The 22170-nt window shown below is 34.0% G+C and overlaps 5 protein-coding genes across 6 annotated transcripts; 1 reads left to right on the forward strand and 4 right to left on the reverse strand.

Annotated features, from left to right (window-relative positions):
- Positions 1 to 114: 114 nt before the first annotated feature.
- LOC107194578 (kidney mitochondrial carrier protein 1) lies at positions 115 to 2460 on the reverse strand. Its single transcript, XM_015584219.1, has 7 exons — positions 2343 to 2460; positions 2115 to 2262; positions 1769 to 2048; positions 1584 to 1702; positions 505 to 565; positions 354 to 443; positions 115 to 279 (listed from the first exon to the last, which is right to left on the reverse strand). The coding sequence occupies exons 1-7, from the start codon at positions 2413 to 2415 to the stop codon at positions 115 to 117; spliced, it is 936 nt and encodes a 311-aa protein (XP_015439705.1). The 5' UTR covers positions 2416 to 2460.
- A 1164-nt stretch (positions 2461 to 3624) lies between these two features.
- Positions 3625 to 6647, reverse strand: LOC107194822 (PQ-loop repeat-containing protein 1). 2 transcript variants are annotated; one of them, XM_015584526.1, is made up of 5 exons: positions 6631 to 6647; positions 4577 to 4944; positions 4359 to 4495; positions 4001 to 4217; positions 3625 to 3922 (listed from the first exon to the last, which is right to left on the reverse strand). In XM_015584526.1, the coding sequence occupies exons 2-5, from the start codon at positions 4768 to 4770 to the stop codon at positions 3730 to 3732; spliced, it is 741 nt and encodes a 246-aa protein (XP_015440012.1). In that variant the 5' UTR covers positions 4771 to 4944; positions 6631 to 6647; the 3' UTR covers positions 3625 to 3729. The 2 variants fall into 2 exon arrangements, with proteins under 2 accessions (XP_015440012.1, XP_015440011.1); XM_015584525.1 differs by lacking the exon at positions 6631 to 6647 and having other exon boundaries at positions 4577 to 5029.
- LOC107194580 lies at positions 5675 to 7636 on the forward strand. The gene is made up of 6 exons (XM_015584220.1): positions 5675 to 5717; positions 5818 to 6053; positions 6315 to 6556; positions 6667 to 6961; positions 7049 to 7423; positions 7520 to 7636. Exons 1-6 carry the CDS (start codon positions 5675 to 5677, stop codon positions 7634 to 7636), a joined length of 1308 nt encoding a protein of 435 aa, XP_015439706.1.
- A 1182-nt stretch (positions 7637 to 8818) lies between these two features.
- Positions 8819 to 9360, reverse strand: LOC107194581 (N-acylneuraminate-9-phosphatase). Its single transcript, XM_015584221.1, has 2 exons — positions 9120 to 9360; positions 8819 to 9006 (listed from the first exon to the last, which is right to left on the reverse strand). Exons 1-2 carry the CDS (start codon positions 9358 to 9360, stop codon positions 8819 to 8821), a joined length of 429 nt encoding a protein of 142 aa, XP_015439707.1.
- A 1133-nt stretch (positions 9361 to 10493) lies between these two features.
- On the reverse strand, positions 10494 to 12791 carry LOC107194758 (neurochondrin homolog). The gene has a single exon (XM_015584449.1). The coding sequence runs from the start codon at positions 12789 to 12791 to the stop codon at positions 10551 to 10553; it is 2241 nt and encodes a 746-aa protein (XP_015439935.1). The 3' UTR covers positions 10494 to 10550.
- Positions 12792 to 22170: the final 9379 nt, after the last annotated feature.

Consider the following 22170-nt stretch of genomic DNA (forward strand, 5'->3'; position numbering starts at 1 on the left):
AAGTAAAACATAACGAAGACTTAAATTATTTTCTACTGTTCTTTCCAATATTTTCTCACATCTACACACGCACACTTGTACTTCTCTTAGTTTGTCCATACCTTCCACTAATTTCTATTCCTTTGTATATTTTAACATTTTATTTAGCGACAAATGCGAATGATCCAATTGTTTCAGTTGTTCATAAGTTATAAAAAATATAATATTCCATGGTCCCATTCTAAACCAAGTAGGTACAAAACCTTTGTATAATGCCAAGAATCCTTCATTTTTAAAGGTCTACAGGAATAAATAATTTGTATACTAAATTGTTAAGAATACATAAAGCATCCGTTCAAAATGTACAAACTTACCTGAACGAAACAATCAACGCTTCCATTATAGATATGAGGCGGTAATACTCCACCTGTGGTACGTACTCTTCTTTGATTCATCAACCGCGTCTACAGTTATATTATTGTCTATTTAAAAGATTCAAATAAATAAAGTGTAAAATATACTTACACGGACAACGTCTATAGGGGTAGAAGCTACTGCACTTCCCATACTAGCTATAAAACTAGACCTGAAATATACATATACACATTTATGTATGCATACATGTAGAAATGTAATTGTAAACCTTAAAGTTATTGTTGTACATTTAACTGTAAATTATAAATTATTTTTCCTGGTTTTTAATTCTACTCTATTGCAATAAGTTAAGGCAACCCTTATCCAAGCATTACCTATTAAAATGCATATTGTGATGTCTGAGACACTATAAGAAAAGTTCATATGGAATATTTCATTCGTCCTCCAAAGAAAAATTTTAAAACGCATTAAGCAAAAGAGATACAGTAAAAAAAAAAATGAAAGTTAGTTTAATGGACAAATGCTAACCAAGCAATGTTCATGAAGTAATTAGAGATATTTAGTTATCTGGATAACAATTTTAATCATTGTTATATAAAACGAGAATGTCAAACGTGACTTCCATTTTGTTTCTCTGTGGTCATCTCAATGTCCATATACTGCATGTGCCCATGTACACGACAGTGTGAAAGAACCTAGAAATAAAATTTTTCATCTTTAGAAAAATATTACTTCCTTTTCAAGAAAATGTATCACCAACACAGCACTAATGAAATTAAGTACTATTTCTGGGCTAAATATTTCTGCATAAAATATTGCAGCCTTCTAGGAAACATAAATAAACAATAAATAACTCATTGTTGTTGAGAACATAGTAAAATGATGTTTAAATTTGGTTTCGTAGTTAGATATACTCATATGACATCACATACGGTGGAAAAAGTATATGAAACGATGCCTGCCTTATCAAGGCAACAATATAATAATAGTCTAACACTGAATATATTATGAGATGCAAACAGCCCGGATAAGGGTTAATCAATAGTTAATTTTAAAAATTATAACATGAATTTGCATGTAGTTTAGATTTATATATATTGTAAAACAGAAAATTTTCAGCACAATTTATAAATTAGTATCAACAGTACCACTACTAGTTTGTATATTTATAATATACATGCAAAGTATCATGGAATTCATTTTACCATATGTTAGTACAATTTACTTACAGAAAATGATTAGTAACACTGTCTTCCAGGAAAGCCATAAGTTTATTTTTACTATAGTCATATATAGGTAATTCTACAGCAGCTATAATTGCTGCCCTTTGAGCAGTGGGTCCTACACCCTACACAGAAAAATATTAATACAACATATGTTCTTGGCAAACACTTAATCTAAATGTTGTACATACCCTCCATAAACCACGTATACCTTCATGTTTATATACATCTTGAAAACAACCAAATAATGACAAATTTGAATCGCCACCAGTTACTTGCATACGAACTTTTACTACATCAGTAGGATTAGCTATGGCACTTGAAATAGCTCCTGCTAATGCAGCACAAACAACATTTATAACAACCAAGTCATCTGTTTCCCATTTATCCATGGCTGTTTGTTTCAATGAATAATAGGTGCCAAATTTTATAGTTCCATAAGTAGCTTGTCTTAGAATAGCTGAACTGATACTGTTTAATAAAATTATATTATATTTAATGTTAAACAAACCTTCATGATTCTTAAAACACACTTACCCAGAGTACAAAGCTTTAAACCCTTCTTGTTTTGATATTTGTACAAGAGCATCTGTCATACCAGAATATTTCAAATGAGCGTGTCTTTTATCTAATTTCTGTCCTTGAATTTGCAAACGAGTCTTTGTTGTGTCCAAAGGAAAAGTGCCTAACAAGTAGAGATTTTATGAACACAATAAATAAAATTACCATGAAGTATTCTGTCGTATATAATTTAATAGTAGATACCTAATTCGGCAATAATTGAAGCTAAACCTCCATAAATAAAAGGCCTCCAATCTTTCCGATGACTCTCTCCCATTACAACGTTTAAAATCTTTCGATAAAAGAAAGTTATTAAACTTAATTGTTATAGAAATATTCAGAGCAGTAAGACGAATCGATCTTATTTAAATTAACTTTATTAGAACTAGTTCTAACAAACTACGAACAAGACACAATTGCATATGCGGAAAGTACATAAATAGTATGTATTTATATACACACTTACTGCGTACAGTGAAATAAATGTTTGATTGTAAATAAAGTGCAATGTCAATATTTTCATTAGCAGTAAATGCAAATCAGTACCTGTGATCGTAGACGATATAATTTAAAATACTGTTCAAAATCTTCTGACTAGGTAGCTGAAATAAATAATAAATGCGAATCGTTACGTTAAGATTACCACTTTTATTGAAAGTTTGCAAATTCTAATACAACATGAAAATTGATTTCAGTATATTTCTCTAAAGACGTTCAAAGAATCTGTAACTCAAATACTGGGAATAGCAGCCAATCGATGTAAAGAGGTTACAAAAAGATAGATACATAGCTTAGATCTTAAAGTTCCTACGTTTTAGTTGGTTTTAGTCTCTGGCGATGATTTGACATGTGTTCTCAAATAATACACATGAACCTGAATGTAAATGTCTAATTATTAGTCGTAGGGGAAAGGGCTCCTACCAGGCTCCTACCATTTGGTATTAGGAATTACTGAAATTTATGACAAATTAACATTCGGTTTAACATTTGTTTCAATACTTAAAATTAATTTACCAAGTGGTAGGGGCCCTGGACGTCACTTTTTCCCCTAGTAGAAGCCGAGTTTACTCGCGAGGGTACAGATTGGTACACATTGGTACACATCTACTTCCTTCCGTCTCCACTCGCAGCAACTTGCAGTTATTATTATGTCGATTCGCATTTATTATTCATTTCAGTTATTTAGTCAGAATTATATAAAAATTGTAATACAAATGTACAAGAATATTTATGTTGGAATAGAAAGTATATATCGAATTACAAAACAATAAAATACTATTTATTTCTTATGTAAAGTTCTACCTGTAGTATTAAAAAATTTTATTTAGAAAAGTTTATACACATATTGTACAATTAAAATGTATAGAAAGTTTAATATAATTAAAAAAATATGTTTTACATTTATCTTCCACGTAAAATTGAAAAATATTTTGATACATTATTATTCAATCATTTGTAATAGATTGTGCATTTCCGTTATGTTCTGTATAAATGTATGTAAAGAAAAATAAATATTGTTGAATAATATAGATAAAATGTCTTAGTTAATAGAAACTGTACAAAGAATATTAATGGATATGAAGTTTCATGCTTAGTCAGCTCTCACTGGAACTCGTGTATGTACACCTGTATTATTTTGGTAAATGTATACTTGTGCTAAAATTGCAATGTCAATTATAACTTGAAGAGTACCACAGACTTCAAATTGAATGGGAGCTTCTCTTATAATGAAATAACATGTTTTAAATGCATCACCTAATGTCCACATGGCCACCATGATTATACTAGAATGAAAGTAGAATATTAATAAGCACAATTATTCAATTAACTATTTCTTATTACTAAAATTAATATGTACATACCTCATGCCACTAGTCGATTTATTTAAAAAATTTCTAAGAAATTGTGGTACTCCTAGCATAGCTTCTGTTAATACTGCAAGCAATCCCATAGTTTCAACAAATATTGGTATATCTACTAAGAGATATGTTAGAACTCCTACTAGTGCAGCAAATAACAGCATGAAGTCCAAATATGATTGAAAGTCTGTCCATTTCCAAAAAAAATTTGCGTCTAAATCTATTTAAATTAAGTTTTTAAAATAGTCCATAAATACAAAAGGATATTAATTTATGTTGAATAAACAGATTAGAAATAATTGGGTGAAAGAAAAATTAGAAATCAAAACCTTTTATTGGTCCTGTAATTAAAAGAACTTACCAGCAAATACACGTTCTCTGGCTTTTATTATTTGGTTCCTGTTTTGTACACTAATGCAAAGTTTAATCATGATAAACATAGTAATGATCATGAAGATACTTTGCATTAAAAGGGGCACTTCATAATGCTTCCCAAACCTATAAAAAATATAAATGAGTCAGTTATATTATTACTATCAATAATAGAAACAGCACTCTGTTTGAAACAAAGATACAAACCAAAAGAAAATACGTAATGTATTAGCTATTAAGAGTGCAAGGCATACATAAAGAGAAAATCCTTCAGCATCTTCTCTTTTTTTAATTTCTCTATACTGAGGTACATATGGAATAATTCCACCAAATATAATTGCTCCAGAAGCAATCCAGTTTGCTACATCTTTAATGGTCAGCTCCTCATAAACATAATTCATTTTAATGGAATGTTTTTTACCTACATAACGTTTCACTATCTACAACTTATTGCATATGTCGATTTAGGTTATATCACCAACATTTTTGACCATCGTATCACCCCTGAATCATTTAGATTAAGCAAACCCACAACAGTTGTTAAAAAATTGATAAACCTCATTAGAACGCGTTACCTAAAACAGACGATGTAATCTTTTAATGGTATCATTCCACCGATCATATATTTTTATTAAAGGTACATATTAAATACGTATAAAAACGAATACATTGCAGAATTATAATCTATACATGCAAACTATATAAATATAGGTACTTATATACTGTCTTAAGCAAAATGCAAACAGTATTAAAACTAAAAAAATTTAATATGTAAATTTAATTACCGAGTGTAAATGATATGAAATATTTATATGTACGTATGTATGTACAATGTTATTATTATTAATTACAATAATTATTAACTATTAAACATTATTATTATTTACTAATTAACTGAAGGTGATAGTTATACGGACTTAATGTTATGCAAAATCAATATACAGAATCCTATGATGTAGATCGATCATTTATACATATACACGTCAGTATAAAATAAACATTTCTGCTAAGTAGAATAGTTTTACAAATCTATACATTTTTTGTGACAAGATTTTTTATTCATAAAATGCATAACTCGTGTGTGTTGCTTAGCAACAGATAGTAAAACAATTTTCAGGGGATGCATATATTCACTGTAACGCAAGGTATATATGGTTGTCAGACAGATTTAAGACAAAACCTATAAGTGATTACTGCTCAAAATTTTAAGTGTATACAATAATAGTTTTCAGTTCCATATACTTAGATCTAGTATGAAATAAAGTAAAAATATTGCAATTGTAAATAGTGAAACAATCTGCCATTATGACGAAATGCAATAGGAGTGAAACTAATCTCAAAAGTACTGGTATGAATGATGTGATAGCATTCTTTCACTATTTTATATTTTAAGTACCATAGAAAAATCAGTAAATTAATAATAACCAGTATTAAAATTTTCAATTCAGCGTATAATCATAGTGGGCAAAACTATTTCGAGCAATTGACGGCATACAATTCGATGAGTTCACACTTACGACGCGTTTTACTGGCGAAATCTGCTATCGACGCAAGAAACAAAAACTATACAAGCAAAGGAAAACAATTTTGCAAACAAGTCAATTGCAAACCACGATTTACGAAAACAGGGATTAGGAATGACGTAATCAATCGATTAGCATACGATACTCTGCATCATCCAGTGGTAAATTACTCATGCAACATCTTGCAACCAAATTCAATACAAATTTTATTTCAATGTATCTAACTAAGTATTCTATTAAACATATTGCTGCACAATTTCTAAAGTAAACTTAGGATTAATATCACTTTCTTTATTATTATTAAAAAGGACTTAGGCAAAACCTGAAGTTGATTTTGAAAAAAAGAATACAGGTTTTTTTGTCTTTGGGAACGTTAAACAATTACGGTACAAGGTGTAATGAGTATTTTAATTAATAAATAGGATGTTCTACGAATGATTTACGACCCAAGATATCTATACCACTGTGAGGACCAACAATATTTTCCTGACTGTTATGATTACGATGTGATTTGTTCACAGTCAAAACTGCACAATGATATAATTTCTGCGAGATCGTCGGCATTTAAAGTGAATAAAATAGAAACGTTTACATCTAACGATGGTGAAATAAATCAACAAACGACGAATACCACGTTTAAGCATCAAGACATGTCGCAACACAGGTGAATAAAAATTTTTCCGATAAATATTTTTCGAGTTCATTGAATCTTAATTAATACAGGTATATGCCCCTTACCTGGTTATCTAAACTCAAAAATACCTGACAATGTAGGTACGAGAAAGATTCAATGCTTTACAAAACCGTTTCCGACTTTCAAATGCAAGAAATCGATCGTTCCTCGATGGCGGTAAATTCGCCAAGACGCAACGAGAGTTTCGAAATCGATCAAGTATCCACAGACGTGACGTGCAATCAGAAATCACACGTAAAAGAGGATGAAGCGAAATATATCAATTTTGTGTATGAAATTACCCGGGAAATACTACACAGCGGTTTGTATACAGATGAACAGTTGCGAGATGTGTTTAAGAAACACTTGGAAAGAAATAAAGAATTTCTGAATATGGTCCGAATTACACTTGAATTTTTATTATCCAATTTGAAATTTGATCGAATATAATGTCAAAGTAACGTATTACCTATCCCCGAACAGAATAAAATGATGTATGAAATCTATCAATTGAAACTCGCTTTAAATATGTCTGAGGACTCAGATGACGAGGAATTCGATGATCTTGTTCTGAATCAACGATTATATAATCATGAAAAACCTCGACCGCCGACACCACCGAAAAATTTAAACGAAAATGAAGTCGTAGACAAGTTAAAATCAATCCAAACTGGAAAACGACGCTGCAGACATAGTAGCATTAAATCGGTTGTATTAGTTGATGCAAATCCGGAACTAGTTCTAACCGAGAGAGATGTACTTACATCGTTGATAGAATCTAATATCGGTCCTGTACAAGCTCAACAGATTTATAAAAAACTTTCTATCAAAAGCAAAGATATAATTCACACGACTTCAGTACGTTAATTGAAATATTGGCAAGAAATAGTTTTCATTTTTATCGTAATTATTCTTCATTAGTAAAACAATTTTATTGCCTTTGGTATCTTTCAGATACCGTCGAGAACAAAACGATCGAGCGATGACGATATAACTAATAGTGCAAATAATACGCCTCAACCAAGTTTAACAGAATACATCGATTCACACAACGTTGAAGAACGGGAATAAAGTTTTACGACACATGATCTGATACTGCAAGGCGATACAGTCGTCCGAATTTAAAACATATTAGTTGCGTAATATAAAATCATTAAAAATAATTAAAGCTCATAAAAAAGTATTTGATTAAAAGTTTGAGTTTCGTGGGCAGCCTACTACACATGTTAATTTATGAAATTATTAACTTTATTCATTATACCTCTTTATTAATAGAAATAAGTCTTTTCATTGTTTTTACATCGTCATATTTTTATCGTGTTTGTACATTACAGTATCGACAAAGACAAAATATGTAGTGAAAAAATACATACTGTAGATACACACGGATAATTATAATACATACGTGATCTATTTATACAATATATACCATCTATATATTAAACGTATATATTATAATTACAAACGTATATTTACACGTTTTCAATAATACAATCGCTTCAGACAATGTACAGACGCTATTATGTTTAGTGCACGGATCATATATTACATAAAATTACATATTTTATATAAAACTGAAACAGTTATCTTTCGTTAACCGTACATCATCCTTTCCTTATTTCTATATAGATCCAAATGTGTTTATACACTTTGTACGTAAGTTGTACTTTTTTTCACCTATAAATAGTTATCATACATATTTGTGACTCAAACCCGTAATTATTTTATATACGCTACATGTAAAAAAAAAAGGAAACAAAAAAAGTATTATATACTGAATTAAGTAACAAGTACTGAAGAAAGGACAAAGAAAAAATTCTTACTTGTCCCTATAAAATTGAAATTATAATTTTACATAAATAATAGCAAAAATTAAAAACTTCAACTGGTTGTCTTGGTAGCAAAACATAAAAAAAAGAAGAACAAAATATGTCAAAATTGATATTGCCCCTTTTCTTTATATATAATATTACTAATCATTTGTTATCTAGCAGTCCATACTTCTACTTCTTTCTACTTAATACCAAAATAAGCAGACATTTTCTAAAAAAAAAAATGTGTCTGAATTGTTTTCATAACCGTACGTAATAAATTATGTTATTATAGTTGACTATAATAAACAATAGTACTTAGTTGCGAGGAATCGTTTCGATGTTATCAGTGAAACGAAAAAGGTTTTGTAACAAAAAATTTCATTCCTAATAACTATGATATTTTATGAAAAATTAAGAAATAAATTTCTTTGTTTCCACATCAGCTACCATCTGATGCGTTTGAAGAAGTATCTTCAAGTTCTGGAGCACCAGGACCTCTATTTAAAACATTTAAAAGATCTGTTATATGGCATATAGTAAAATCTGGTTGGGGATCTTCTTTTAGCAAACGTGGTTTATCCGAGATTGGAATCCAAACTGTACCTCCGAAGCCAGCTTTTATCCCACCTGTGTGAAAATAATACATTCTTTAACTAAGTGAAATTTCTCCCGACATAAATTGTAGTTTTAAAATCTTCAATATCCCTGGGAACAAAGGCTATTTAATAAAAATAAAGTACCTAGAATATCAGTTTCCAATTTATCGCCAACCATTAAGCATTTTTCTGGTTTAATGTTTAAAAATCGACATGCTTTTTTAAATATTTCTCTTTCCGGCTTTTCACATGGTAAATCTCCAGATACCAAGATAACATGAAAGTACTGTTCTAATGAAAGTTTGCGTATCTTTTCCCATTGTGCATTTGAAGGGCCATTTGTAATCAAACCTAGGAAGTATTTTATCCTCAACTGTTTTAGCATGGAAATTACATCTGATGACAGTGCTAAATAATAATATCGTAGACACAACCATCGTTCATAAATTCTTTGAGCTAAGTATGAGTATTTTTCTCCGAGCACTTTACTCCATAAACTTGTACGCCAAGCATCCAATGAGTAAATCACATTGTCAGGGCACTTTCTAACACATTCAATACAGTGTACAGTAATGAATCTAAATGATTGGAAAACTGAGTTGTGTTAATAAAATCAATCAGAAAGATGTGGTACTTAATGATAAAAAGAACAAATATTGAATGTGGAGTTTAATGACTTAACTACAGTTTTGGGAAAAGAGGATATAAACGATCAGTTAGGAGTTTAGGTCACTTAATTCATTTTTTGATGATTACCTAGAAAATGCATTGATTCATTGAAATAGTGGAGCCGATTAGTGGACACTCGAAGTGGCACCCGCGGTCGTTGCTGTAATCACAACAAAATCAGTTGTGCCAACAACAAACTTATAGTACTCCAACCATAAAAGCCTTAGTCAAAGATTCTAGGATGTTAACAATTATATTTATTACTGCAGATCCTATGTCATAAATTGAATATACTAATATTAAATATAATTTTGACACGCTTCAACAATTTCATTTGCTGCAATCATTGAATTCTTTAATACTGGAGGGATAATAATTTAAAAGAGAAAATACTTTACAAAACAATTTAATTTAATAAGAAAACAATTTGTTATGTTACAAAACATTTCAATATACATGAACATTTATTTTAAGTATATACATTCTGAAAGTACAGCAACTGTAAATACAAATCTAGTTTGTAAAAATTTTTAGTAGCCTATCATTTTATATTTTAATACAAAATGTAAAAATATTTAGAATTTAAATATATTTCAATATGTAAAGCATTACAAACTATTTGATCCATACAGATATTCATTAAGTCATTTGCTTGCCAGGAAACTATTTCTAGATATGATTGCCACCTAAATTTATATTTGGATTCTTACTGTGTACAGTTTCATAAAATTGTAAATAGAAGACATTACTAGAAAACATATATACGTTCGGCAAAATAGAATTATCAAGAAATGTATCTATAAATACACTTGAATTCGAAAAAAATATTGAATAGCATGAAATCATGTAAATGAATTTGGTATTTTTTATTAAAACACAAATTGTACTTCTGTCTTCACACTACTTTTAATCTCCAAAAAGATGTTTCCCAAGTTCCATCATACGATGATTTCTACAAACAGTTAAAGCTCCACATTTCTTCAGGACAGAAGAAACATTTTGATCTGCTTTAACTAAATGACACAAAAGGTCTTCGAAGGCAGACTTAACATTTGGTTGAAGGCTTCCTATTTTTACTTTCTTAAGAATTTCAATAATTTCTTCAGCCCACCCTGATTCAAGGGTAAACTGTGAAAGCCAAGGTACTACTTTTAAAACTCCAGCCATTGTTTGCATTCCAAGAAACCACAGCTCCATAAGTTCCATCCATCGTTCTTTATATAGAATAGAAACAACAAGTTCTGTTGGATCATTACTCTCATCAATTATGTATGCATCCCACAAGAATCTTATTGTAGCTTGAATATACCGACATATGGAAAAATCATTTTTCTTTACACGTTTTGCCTGCTGTTTCAACAATAATAATCCTAAAACTGCTAAATGCCCATGCAGAACCAAATTTTCTGGGATTTGTTTAAGTTCTGGGAGATTATTAAAAATAAATTTCAATAACGAAACAAATGTTGGCGACTCTTCCACTAGCTTTGGTTCTAAGACAGTAATGTTCATTAGAACATTACAAACAGAAACCATAGCTGTTCTTGAATCTTTCATTGCTTCTGAAGCATAGAGCTCCAAATCTTCTCCTTTTTCTGCTTCTTTTAATGCCTTCAATCTTTCTGACCTTGGGACTGGTGGTTTTTTATAATGAATGATTGTCCAATGATAAGATAAACATTCAAATAAAACTTCTTCCTGTTTATATTTAAGTAAAATCTTTCTAGCATCCTCCTCAACAGCCAAATAACACAAAGCTGGTAATAACAATCTCAATACATCAACTTCGCTTAAAGGATCATGAACAACTGGTTCTCCAGATGATGTTCCTTCATCGGATTTTGGTTTAGAATTTGTTTTAGCTTTCTCTGCCAATTTTCTGTTTCGATAAGCATAAAAGGTATCATTGGCTACTGTTAGAATGTAAGGCAATACTGCATAAACTTGAGGACGCATAGCTTTTGTTTCTTGGGCTAACCAAGCTGCCAATACTCTTACCACAGCACAGATAAATACTCTTTCTTTAATATCTGTTAAGTCTTTCATTTTAGAGACTGCTGTGAGTAGGCCTATAATTGCAGCAAATGCTCCTTTTAGTGCCGTGTACAGAGACTGCTTTTCTTTCTCCTCCAAGTCTAGTTGGTCAGTAATAATGTAGGTAAGGGAAATTTCAAGTATAATAAAGCAAGATGTGATCAAATCAACATTCGCCATAACAGTTTTGAGTTGTTTGCCTTCTAATTGCATTCTAACTTCTATGGATGCTAATTGAATTAATAATAAGAAAAATACTTTTGGTTTTTCTTTATCCGACAATGTCCATTCAGCCCCCAATAGGTCCATCATCACAGAAGCAAGCTTCAATGCTGGATCACGTTGACATTTACCAATTTTTGATCCAAGAATATCTGATAGAGCTTTATGAATACTAAACGGCCAAGATTCCTCTTTAGAAGTTTCAAAAATGACGTCCCTTCTACAGGACATCAATAAAGCTTGTAAAATTGTGCACAATTCAAATTTTCTCTCTGTGTGATCAGTTTCAAAGTCTAATGCAATTTTATTTATGATAGCATGAAAGGGTGCATTGTCTGTTGCATCCCAAGCATCTGAACCAGATCTTCCAACTAACATAACTAAAATATTTAACGCTTGATCTGTTTGAAAACTCTTTTCTGAGTAAATGTCACACATTTTTGATATTGCTTTTTGTTCAATTAAAGCTTTTTGCCCTGGTGGATATTGTGCAATACTTTGTAAGCAAGCAAAAGCCTCACTAACAATAATTAACATGTCATCAGCTGCATCTTCGTCAACTTGGGACACAATTTCAAGCAATGCTGGGACATGAGCAATCATATCAGAATGAGAAGCTAGTTCTGGTTCTCCACAAAATGCCGAAAGTATAGACAGTGCTACTGACTTGTAAACTTGTGGAGGACAATCCACAGGAACTGTTTGAGTGGATAATAACTTTTTTAGAAATTTTGACCCAATGGCTTCAAATAATATCTTTTTATCCTCCGGTGTACAATTCTTGTTATCCACCAATTTTGTAACCATAAATAAGGCAGCGAATTTTTCTGAATCATTTTCCACAGATTTTAATATAGCTGCACACTTCTTCACACTCTCTGGGATGCTCATTGTTACGATTTATTTGTTACAATGTATGTTATTAAATGTCTCTATTTTATGTTTGTAAAATATTTTCGAAAACTTGCTTTTCGTTTGTAGTAACAATAATTCAAACAAAGCTTTTTGGTTCACAGGTTCTTGGTTAGACGGATAATTATTTATGAGGTGTTCAACAAGATATCACCAAGGATTGCATCTTTCACATGACACAGCTAAAAGCCAACTGGCAGTACTCCCAGAGCAAACCCCTTGAAACTAGCCTTGCCCTTTGACACACTCACTTAGCAGGACAAAAATAAAGTTATACCACCACGAACGTTATTCCACAAACATGAGTACATTACCATCCAATGGATTACTGCCAATGTAAGGTTAATGACGTTGTGCGGTACCTTACTTTTATTACAAATGTGTAATATGTACCACTGGTTAATTAGACCATACTGTTCATTACAAGAGGAATACTACTACAGACTGTTTATATTAATGTTTGACGAAAAAAATGATTTTGCAATTGTTAGTTTTTTCAGTACGATACGAGCATAATATAACCTTTCCCTAATATAACGCACACACAGTACGCGAATGTTTTAAGTGTAAATGCACACAGTACGCTTGAACTGGTATCTTAAGATCGTGAAAACCTTCAGTAACGTGCTTGTTCGCTTTTTCTACGTTGCATCGAGCGTCTGGACAGTACCAGTAGGGTCGGTTAAAAATAACCGCCCGAGAGAAAGCTCTATATCAGGGAGCCGGCTCGTGTTACACAGAGGCTTCTATTTTCGGACGAACTTCATATCCAAACCACAGACGAGGTATAAGATAGACCGATCATGTACTATATTTTTGTGTCACTGTCGATAGGAGGGCTTCTGAAGCCCCCATACCTTTTTCATGACGTACCCAACATTACCGACAAGCACCAATTTTAGGTACTGGTATGTACTTCTCATGTGTCGTCGATGTCCAAATGGAAATGAGAGAGTATATGGGAACATAACCAGTACAAAACTTTTTTAAAATATAGGAAAAACGATAAGCAAAATGTAGACGAAATAATTAAATCAATTATTGTCGACACGAGTGCGAGCTTTTACGTTTTTCTGATATCGAACCGAAGACTGATTTCGCGCACCTTACGGGAAGAACACATCACGCGCATATTTCTAGTATCCTCGGCAATACTGACCGTTTTAATACATGATATTACTGTAAATATATTAGCATACCTTTCGACATGCTTGATTGTCGCCTTTCCTAGTCTCGATGAGAGTGTTGTCCAGATCGAAAAATACGGCGTTTATAGTTACATTGGATGAATGAAGGTGCTTCTTATGGAAAGTCGCCATTGTTTTGCAAGGGTGAATATGCTGTTGTCAATCCAACGATGCTTCGACGAGGAATCGCGCATAAAAACATGCGATGTTTATGCAACAACTCCTATTCTGAGAACACTTTAAAGAGGGATATACAATTATTTCGATAGTCAGACGTCACAACGGACCACATCCGTTTCGTCTCGACCTAAACCCTTCCTTCCTGACCTTTTTTCCTTCCTCGATTCCTCTCTGGTCATCGAATGAAGAGACATCTCTGATAGTCCATATACATCATTGATCGTCGATAAATAGGTAATATACCCTCGCGAGCAAATTCGGTTTCCGCTAGGGGAAAAAGCAGTGTAGGAGAAAGGCCTTCTATCACTTGGTCTCCGGAATTGTTGAAATTTATGTCAAATTAACATTTAATTTAACATTTATTTCCGTACTTGAATTAAATTTACCCAGCGATAGGAGGTCCTTTCCCTATGTCACTTTTTTCCCCTAGTGGAAGTCAATTTGTTCGCGAAGGTACAGCCAGGGTATACCATGATAACTCAATAGCAAACTCGGCTTCCATTGGAAGAAAAACAGCGTCGAGGAAGAGGCCCCACCACTTACTACAAAAAACTTATGCCACATTTACATGAGAGAACCACCTTCGGTTTAATTAACATTTATTTCTGTACTCGAACAAGGAACCAAATTTACGCGTTTGAACGTTTGAGGGTAAAAGCGATGTATTTTATTGCGAGAGAAATGAGTAGTAAACATAACTGACAATCTTCTATGTCTTTGATGTAGCGCCATTTAGATATTATATAATGAGAAGATCAGAATACCGATTGCATTATAGCATTGCAGCTTGAACATTTTCGTCGTAGATTGTGCCACATGTATTTGTGGTCACATTTACTATTCCATATAAAAAGATTATACAGAGAATATATTTAATCGCAAATTGCGTGGTTTTTTCTATATTTTTTATAATGATTCTCATAGACATGTAGAATAGACTGCACGGTCTTATGGTAAGGATGAAGTTAGCACTAGAGAGAGAGGACAATAACTGGAGTAGCTTTTCTTTCTTTCTAATGGGGCTGTTGGTGGGGGATTCTCCTACGGTTATTGGAGAATTTCATGCGTGCAGATTCCGTCTCCTCATCGCCCTCTAGTTGCTTTCTCCCCTCCCTCTACGATGTGGGAGCAAGAGCGGAGCTACTCCAGCGCTACTTCTGACCTTCGATCTCTCTTCATCCCTACCATAAGACCGCACAGTCTATTATATGTATATGCTATGATAATCCAGCATCTGACAGCATCTGATATCAGTAGTGTACAGTGGTGTACAGTGGTGTACAGTAGTGTATATTGGTATACAGTGTTACATAACTTTCGTTGAGAAGGGATTGTGCCGTTTCTTCGAAACCAAATAACCACTTTATGTAAGATTAGATTGATTGAATGTTTAATATATTCCTATATAATCTTTCATGTGTTTAGTGTTTACTTGTCTTATTATACTTTTATTAAGATTGTCAATTTATACTTTTCAGAATGACAACCTATTGCACAATAAACCCTTTGAGAAATCGTATCTTCAATGACTTGAATGCTGCGTACAATGCACAAACTCATCCAGTCTGCAAAAATTTTGAGTTACGACTTGCAGATTGCGTGGAAGCTTATGGATTTAAGAAGGGAGAGGAAAAATGCAATCTGCTGGTCCTTGATTTAAAGGAATGCTTGTATCGTACAAAACGACAAAAACGAATACAAATGATACAAGCAGTACGCAGGGAGCAAATGAAGAAAGGAGAAAGAGATTATATGCCAATTGATCGCTTGGATCTGCTTTAAATTATTCATTCAAAATTTATCTCTAAATGTAAAACAGTCCATAGTATAATACGTCTTGTAAGTTAAATAAATTTGCAAAAACGGCAAAGCGTAATGTAGGTTGTTACATACATCTGTCAAATATTATTGACACGAATGACATTAAAATGTATGGTTAGGAAATGTAATACGAAGCAAGACAGCAAAACGAAACACATTTGTCTCTTTTATTTTTTTTCCTTGTCCCTGAATTTCGTCGTTACGCGTTAAAGTTGAATTTATGTAAAAAAATTTGTAGCTTTTCTGGTTCTTTAATGTAATTCTCTATAAGTACGAATGGAAAGTGCAATTAAAACAAACAGCGGTAGATGGCAGGAGTAGTATGTTAAATGGAGGAGAGAATAGTATACCGTAGGAAGTGGCTTGGCGGGCAGACGAGTATGCTAGCGACAGAAAAAGATACGCTAGCACGACGGTAGGTTGCCGACTTGTTAGGCCGGAAGGCGGGCGCACCTGTCTGTCATCAGCGCCGACTGTCAATCTTACTGACGCTGGCGCACACGACACGAGAACCCGCCGCATTCGTAGTGTTTATCTGTCATAAATATCGAGAAATTAGTTATAACGGGAAGCAATTTGGGTGGAAAAACACAGCGCGAGTGAACGAAACACAGGAAAACTTCGGGGAGACACGCCGGTGAGTTGTCGAACGACAGATCACTGAGTCTGCGAAGAAAACGCGACAAGGAAAAGAAGCCGCGAAGTCTCACCGTGTGATAACTATACAACGAACGATGTGGACACAGTGTTGTATCTTTTAGTGTAGCTGTTCATTCATCGACCATACATCTGAACATCGTAAACAGTAAAAATCGAATTGGTTAGTTTCTTTACCGCGAACGTTGCAAATTTCGTGATCGTGCAATTCTTCCATCCTGTTCGTATAAGATTCTGTAGCACGTACTGTCGATTCAATTTCGTATCATTTTTACATTTGTTTTGAACGAAAAAAGCAATTAGTTCGTTTGAGTCGTTTGATTGCCACACGTGCCGGGTGATTTTTAATCGCGGTCGGACAGTATATTTTTTTAGTCCCTTTAACAAGTTCTTTTCTGTTTGACAGTTGACCAAGTATCGAGTAAACGTACTTATTTGATCCACGAGGATATTACTACACCGCGCGTATATAACGCTTACTTTGATTTCATCGCTATGGACCATCGCGTCGGTAAGTGCAAATTGATTGAACAATCCTTGCATTTGTAATATTCGATGGTGTCCGAAATTCCACGATTTCAATTCGTTTCATGTATAGTTTTTGGACCAAGTCTCGTATTTCTAGTAGATTGAAAATTATATCGTGGGACGCCATCATCTATGATGCTACAGCGCGTGGCGACCGAGCCAACACGCAGTCAGCGAACCAGCTATCTGGTCGGGCACGTGGTGGCGCGCCACGGCGCGGACTTCGTTACTTCTACGGGGTTCACCAGACTTGCCCCACGGAATCCGTTCCTCGTTATAATTACCAACTGTCATTCTGCTTTTTCCGTCATGCCTTCCATGCTTGCTTGCTTGCCCGCCTGCTGCCTGCTTGCTTGCTTGCCTGCTTGCCTGCCCGGCCGCTTGCTTGGTCGTTTTGTGTGCACGCGTACCTATCGTACGTGGACGAATATGTTTACGCGCGGTTGCTTGTCTCCTCGTTGCGTCGTTACTATTGGCAGTTTGCAGTAATGTGTCTACGTACTCTATCTATAAGATTTGTTTCCGTTGTCGCGAAACGTTTCATACGTGACAAAATTTTCCAATTACCAGATGAATGAGATTACACCAGTCTAAAATGTATACTTGTGCCGTTTTACATGTTTTTAAAACAAAAAAGCAATCCTTTATCAAAATTAAAAAAAAATCTCACTGAAAAACTGGTGATCGCATCACATTATTCGAATAGATACAGCTCCAACAAGTCATAAAACGATTGTAATAATTTTGTTGAAACTAAATGTACGGAGAATTTTGTCATATTTTCGATGAAATTGTTAAGCATTTATACGTACGGATAAATGCTGAATATACTCGTGTCGTATTCGTGTTACGCTTGCGTAACAGATGAGACACAGATACGGAACAGATCTAACGGAAGTAGGTATGCAATGTTTGCCTGTTCTTAGATTTAAGTAATTTTTTTTCGTTTTCTTTTTCTTGTATCATCTAAATTTCTCGCGACAGTACGTGGGAAATATTTTTGAGCGAAGAATGTGTAACAATGTTCGTAGTGTTTATACGTACGTTTTGTTTACTTTTTGAATTACAACTAGGTAATCGCAAGACAGTTGACATTGAGTATAATTTATGAAATTCATCGAGTTACTGCTTATGTGTATATGGATGCGTAATGATTACGATGCAGCGTCCATGAATATCGCATGAATGAGAAAATGTTTCGTTGAAATAACGAGGGGAAAATCAAGTTCGGATTAGAGTCCAAGATTAGCAACTCGGTAAATGGGTCGCGATACACGACTTTATCTAGCTTTGGTCAATGGCCAGTGAAACTCGTTTGAAAAGACACGAGAGTATTGTGTAATACGCGCGCGAGATCGTACACACACACACACACCTAATAATAGTAATAATAGTGCTACTAGTAGCAGAAGGAGTAATATAAATAATATCCATTATTATTATTGTTATTATTAATGAAACACTTTTTCTTTGCAAAGCTTTCTATACAACCGATTTACGAGTCGCGACTAACTTGTCTTAACGTTACAATGCATTGGAGTGTCTGCTACTAGTTCAAAATTGTCGAGTACAAGATTTCTTCAACTTGTTTGCCGGACACAACAATGAACTGTGTTCAATATTTTAGTATGAAAAATTGCAAACTTATAGTATTTTATTTTTCTCTACATGACATTAATTTAGGTGATAGATATTACTTTTATTTTCTCAAGGGTATGTTTCGAAATCGATTCGTTGATTAACGGAGAACGGCATAGCGTGATTGCCATTGCTAGTCATTAAATTGACCATTGCTTTTAAATTGTCATCATGACAGGTTAGGCGTAGGGAATGATAGAAGATTAGGAAAGGACAGCGAAGAGATTAGTGAGTGAAAAAATGCGCTGAAAATTAAGTGAAATGTATTCCGTTAAACTATGGCAGAACGGTTTCACCGTAATCTTCGTTTCGTTACGTAACCGATAGCGCAGTCGTAGTCACTCGTGCCAGTCGTCCCTACTCGGCTGTGTCCAATAACTTCTGAGGAAGTTTTCGATTTACTTCTTTACCGGCCGCCTAACCAATAACGCGATACACCATGAATTCTGGAAGTTCGAGAAAAATGAGAAGGGAATAAGTACTTCGGTATAGAATACGCGTGCTTGTATAATCTGATACACGTAATAGATCGTTTGATAATACTCGCAATCGACGAACAGCATTTTGTTCTAACTTCTGGACGCGAATCAACCAATTGTGTGGAGCTGATTCGGTGATAAATTCGTTAGCAACAGGAACTTATGAGTCTCGCGGTATCGTTATCTTTAGCCCTTTCTTTCTTTGGGTTATTTATTCGAAGTTTGAGGTTATCGTATAAATGACGCAGAGCGTATAGGCTATCGTAGGTGGAGTACATCGAGGGGCAAATTACTAATACAGCCGGAAATGTTAATACGAGTCTTAGGAAATGGAACGATATGATTGTGGGGTTTGTTCGATCGACAGGAAACAAATTCTGGAAGGCAAGACATTGCAAAGCTAAATATAAAGTTGAGAAAAAATTCCGTGCACGGAAACGACAACGCGGAACATTTATCGAAACTAAACGATTCCTGATACGAGCTGGCCACGAAGCAACGCGGGACACAAGTAGCTCAAAGACCGTAGCTAAAATCGTTCTATGCGCTGACCTACGAGGAATGTTCCTCCCCTCTTAATTTGATGTTTCTTTGCACGTCGACGATTCGAAGCTTAGCTCTCTTTTGCTCCCGAAACACCCGTGCGAAAGATTCCGCAGCCTAGCCGCACCAAGCTTGGGTCGGTCAGCTGCCTTCAGGCTTCTCTAGACTTCCAGACCTAAACATCGACCAGGAGGCCCGCAATTCAATTTACATTTACGGTTTGTTAAATTTTCGGGTTATTAGTTGAAATGGATGACATCCTTCTTGTTTATTAGTTCGATCGCATAGAAAACGTTTCTTTAATATAAAAATATGTACCTATGCATGTACGTATGTATGTATGTACAGTTTTAAGTTAAATGTACTCTTTCCTTTTGGTTTCGTAACTTACACGCGGATTCATTTCCAATGAATATTTTGTTTCTTGATAGAATTTTTTTAAGACAATCCCGCAATCGAGACAGGTTTTTATTAAGTCCTTATGACAAAAAAAAACTTAACCGACATTGGTTCGGTTCGGTTAGTGTTAGCAGTGGACAGCTAATAAGAGGCACAAATTTGTTCACTGGCTGTAAAAACGATTCAGTATTCGCTTGAACCGTTTAAGGAATCTAACGAATACGCGCAGAGCACTTAGAGACAAGTCACTAAACGATTTCTTCGAGTTCCGAATGTCGTTGAACGATATTCTTTTTTGTATCTAAAGTTGTATTTTCGTATCTGTAAATAATACTAACTGTCTTGCTGAATACAAAAATAATTATGTGCAATTATTTATGAAACGAAGCACATTTACGTCTGAAAGTGGTTTATCTAAACGCGAACGAATCATAGTTTTTAATTTATTTTCACATTTACTCGAAAATTCATTTTTTCCGATTTATATACCAATTTGCTGCTTCCAGCGCTATTAAATAACTGTTGATTTTGGGGTGAATCGAGACGACTAGAAGGTTGAATAAATTAAAACGACAAGGATAGAATACTTTTATGCGTTGTTCGATTAAACGGGAACATATAAAAAAGCAATTACTTTAAGTTGCTGGCATCATGATAACGAACGAAAATTAATTTATTACCGACTGAGAGATAAGAAAAGGGAGCAAGAGGAATATGGTATAACCAACTTATCGTATTACGAGCATCACCTATCGAAACTGACATAGGACATAGGTTTCGTTGATAAGATAAAGATACATATAGTTTTCTCTTATCAAAAATTCAGGAACAGACAACAAATAGACATAAAATATCGTAAAGATTCTCTTATTGAAACGAACTTGCATTTTTCGTGATTTGTACGTTTTTTAGTCATTTCGAGTACCTACTGCAGGACAATACGTAAAAGTGGTCCCAATGCGGTATATAAGTGGTTATAGTGTTTAATAAATATATGTATACATATATGTTTACATCTTTTCGGAATCGTCATTCAACATAGGAAAAATAAAAACGGTTAATAATACAAACAATAATCGTTTAACTTTTATTAAAGTCTGCATAAAGCGTTGTGAAGAGTAAATGTACTTCCCTCATAGGGCAATTTCACTATTGCTAGGGGTTAATGAGAAAAAACCGATTGCACTTGAAACCACAGAGTAACAGCATTAATGTCGCACCGAGACGTTTTAAGTGACACATTTCATGGTTCTACTAGTCCCTCGATCTTAATATCCACGCTTTTTCTGTTCCCAGATATGCTTTATCTTTTAGTCTTATCTTTTGTGTTATCGCTTCTTTCGTATCGTCCGTCTCACCTTCCATAGTGTGAACAAATATACATTCTCATAATCGACATCGACACGTACGATAAACTTGTATAACTTTCTTTTCCCTTTACACACAATCAAACTTCAACACGTGGTTAGTTGTGCCGCATGTTTTCACAATAGGTTTTAGCGAAAGATAGGTTCTTTGTTTTTTTCAGTTAACTTACAGTGATTCGAAAGATAATCGACATTTTATTAAAATAAAAAATGAATAATTATTTTCAAAAAAAATAAGAAAATCACGTGGTCGACGTTTCGAAGGTTCGGAAGTTTGTAAGTTAAAGAACTTTAAATCCGAAAACGAGATAAGGTCAGCTGCTGCATAACGCGTTTCCCGCCAAGAACCAGACTATCTGTGTAATGTACAAAGAGGAGGGTGGGGGTACACACGCTATCGTTACTAGGACAACGGGCCAACAGGTCTCGGCGTATAACGATGAAGTCTAAATGGCGGGAAAGATGTACAGGAGGAAAGAGCTACGACAGAGAGAGTGCGAGGGTTAGAGGGGAGGGCGAGAGCGAGTGAGAGAGAGGGGCGGAGGGAGAGAGAGTCCAA

This window comes from Dufourea novaeangliae, unplaced genomic scaffold, assembly GCF_001272555.1.
Source record: "Dufourea novaeangliae isolate 0120121106 unplaced genomic scaffold, ASM127255v1 scaffold8, whole genome shotgun sequence".
Taxonomy (NCBI): Eukaryota; Metazoa; Arthropoda; class Insecta; order Hymenoptera; family Halictidae; genus Dufourea; species Dufourea novaeangliae.

Excerpts from the sequence above, each read along its gene's own strand:
- LOC107194581 (XM_015584221.1), bottom strand. The coding sequence starts at position 9,360 with ATGCTAAAACAGTTGAGGATAAAATACTTCCTAGGTTTGATTACAAAT. Across the intron at positions 9,007-9,119 it reads ATTGGAAACTGATATTCTAG|GTGGGATAAAAGCTGGCTTC; the intron begins GTACTTTATTTT and ends ATTTTCACACAG.
- LOC107194822 (XM_015584526.1), bottom strand. The coding sequence starts at position 4,770 with ATGAATTATGTTTATGAGGAGCTGACCATTAAAGATGTAGCAAACTGG. Across the intron at positions 4,496-4,576 it reads ACATTACGTATTTTCTTTTG|GTTTGGGAAGCATTATGAAG; the intron begins GTTTGTATCTTT and ends TATTTTTTATAG. Across the intron at positions 4,218-4,358 it reads CAGAGAACGTGTATTTGCTG|ATTTAGACGCAAATTTTTTT; the intron begins GTAAGTTCTTTT and ends TAATTTAAATAG.
- LOC107194578 (XM_015584219.1), bottom strand. The coding sequence starts at position 2,415 with ATGGGAGAGAGTCATCGGAAAGATTGGAGGCCTTTTATTTATGGAGGT. Across the intron at positions 566-1,583 it reads AGTGTTACTAATCATTTTCT|GTCTAGTTTTATAGCTAGTA; the intron begins GTAAGTAAATTG and ends TGTATATTTCAG. Across the intron at positions 280-353 it reads GCGTTGATTGTTTCGTTCAG|ACCTTTAAAAATGAAGGATT; the intron begins GTAAGTTTGTAC and ends TTATTCCTGTAG.
- LOC107194580 (XM_015584220.1), top strand. The coding sequence starts at position 5,675 with ATGACGAAATGCAATAGGAGTGAAACTAATCTCAAAAGTACTG. Across the intron at positions 5,718-5,817 it reads AACTAATCTCAAAAGTACTG|CGTATAATCATAGTGGGCAA; the intron begins GTATGAATGATG and ends TTTTCAATTCAG. Across the intron at positions 7,424-7,519 it reads ATATAATTCACACGACTTCA|ATACCGTCGAGAACAAAACG; the intron begins GTACGTTAATTG and ends GGTATCTTTCAG.
- LOC107194758 (XM_015584449.1), bottom strand. The coding sequence starts at position 12,791 with ATGAGCATCCCAGAGAGTGTGAAGAAGTGTGCAGCTATATTAAAATCT.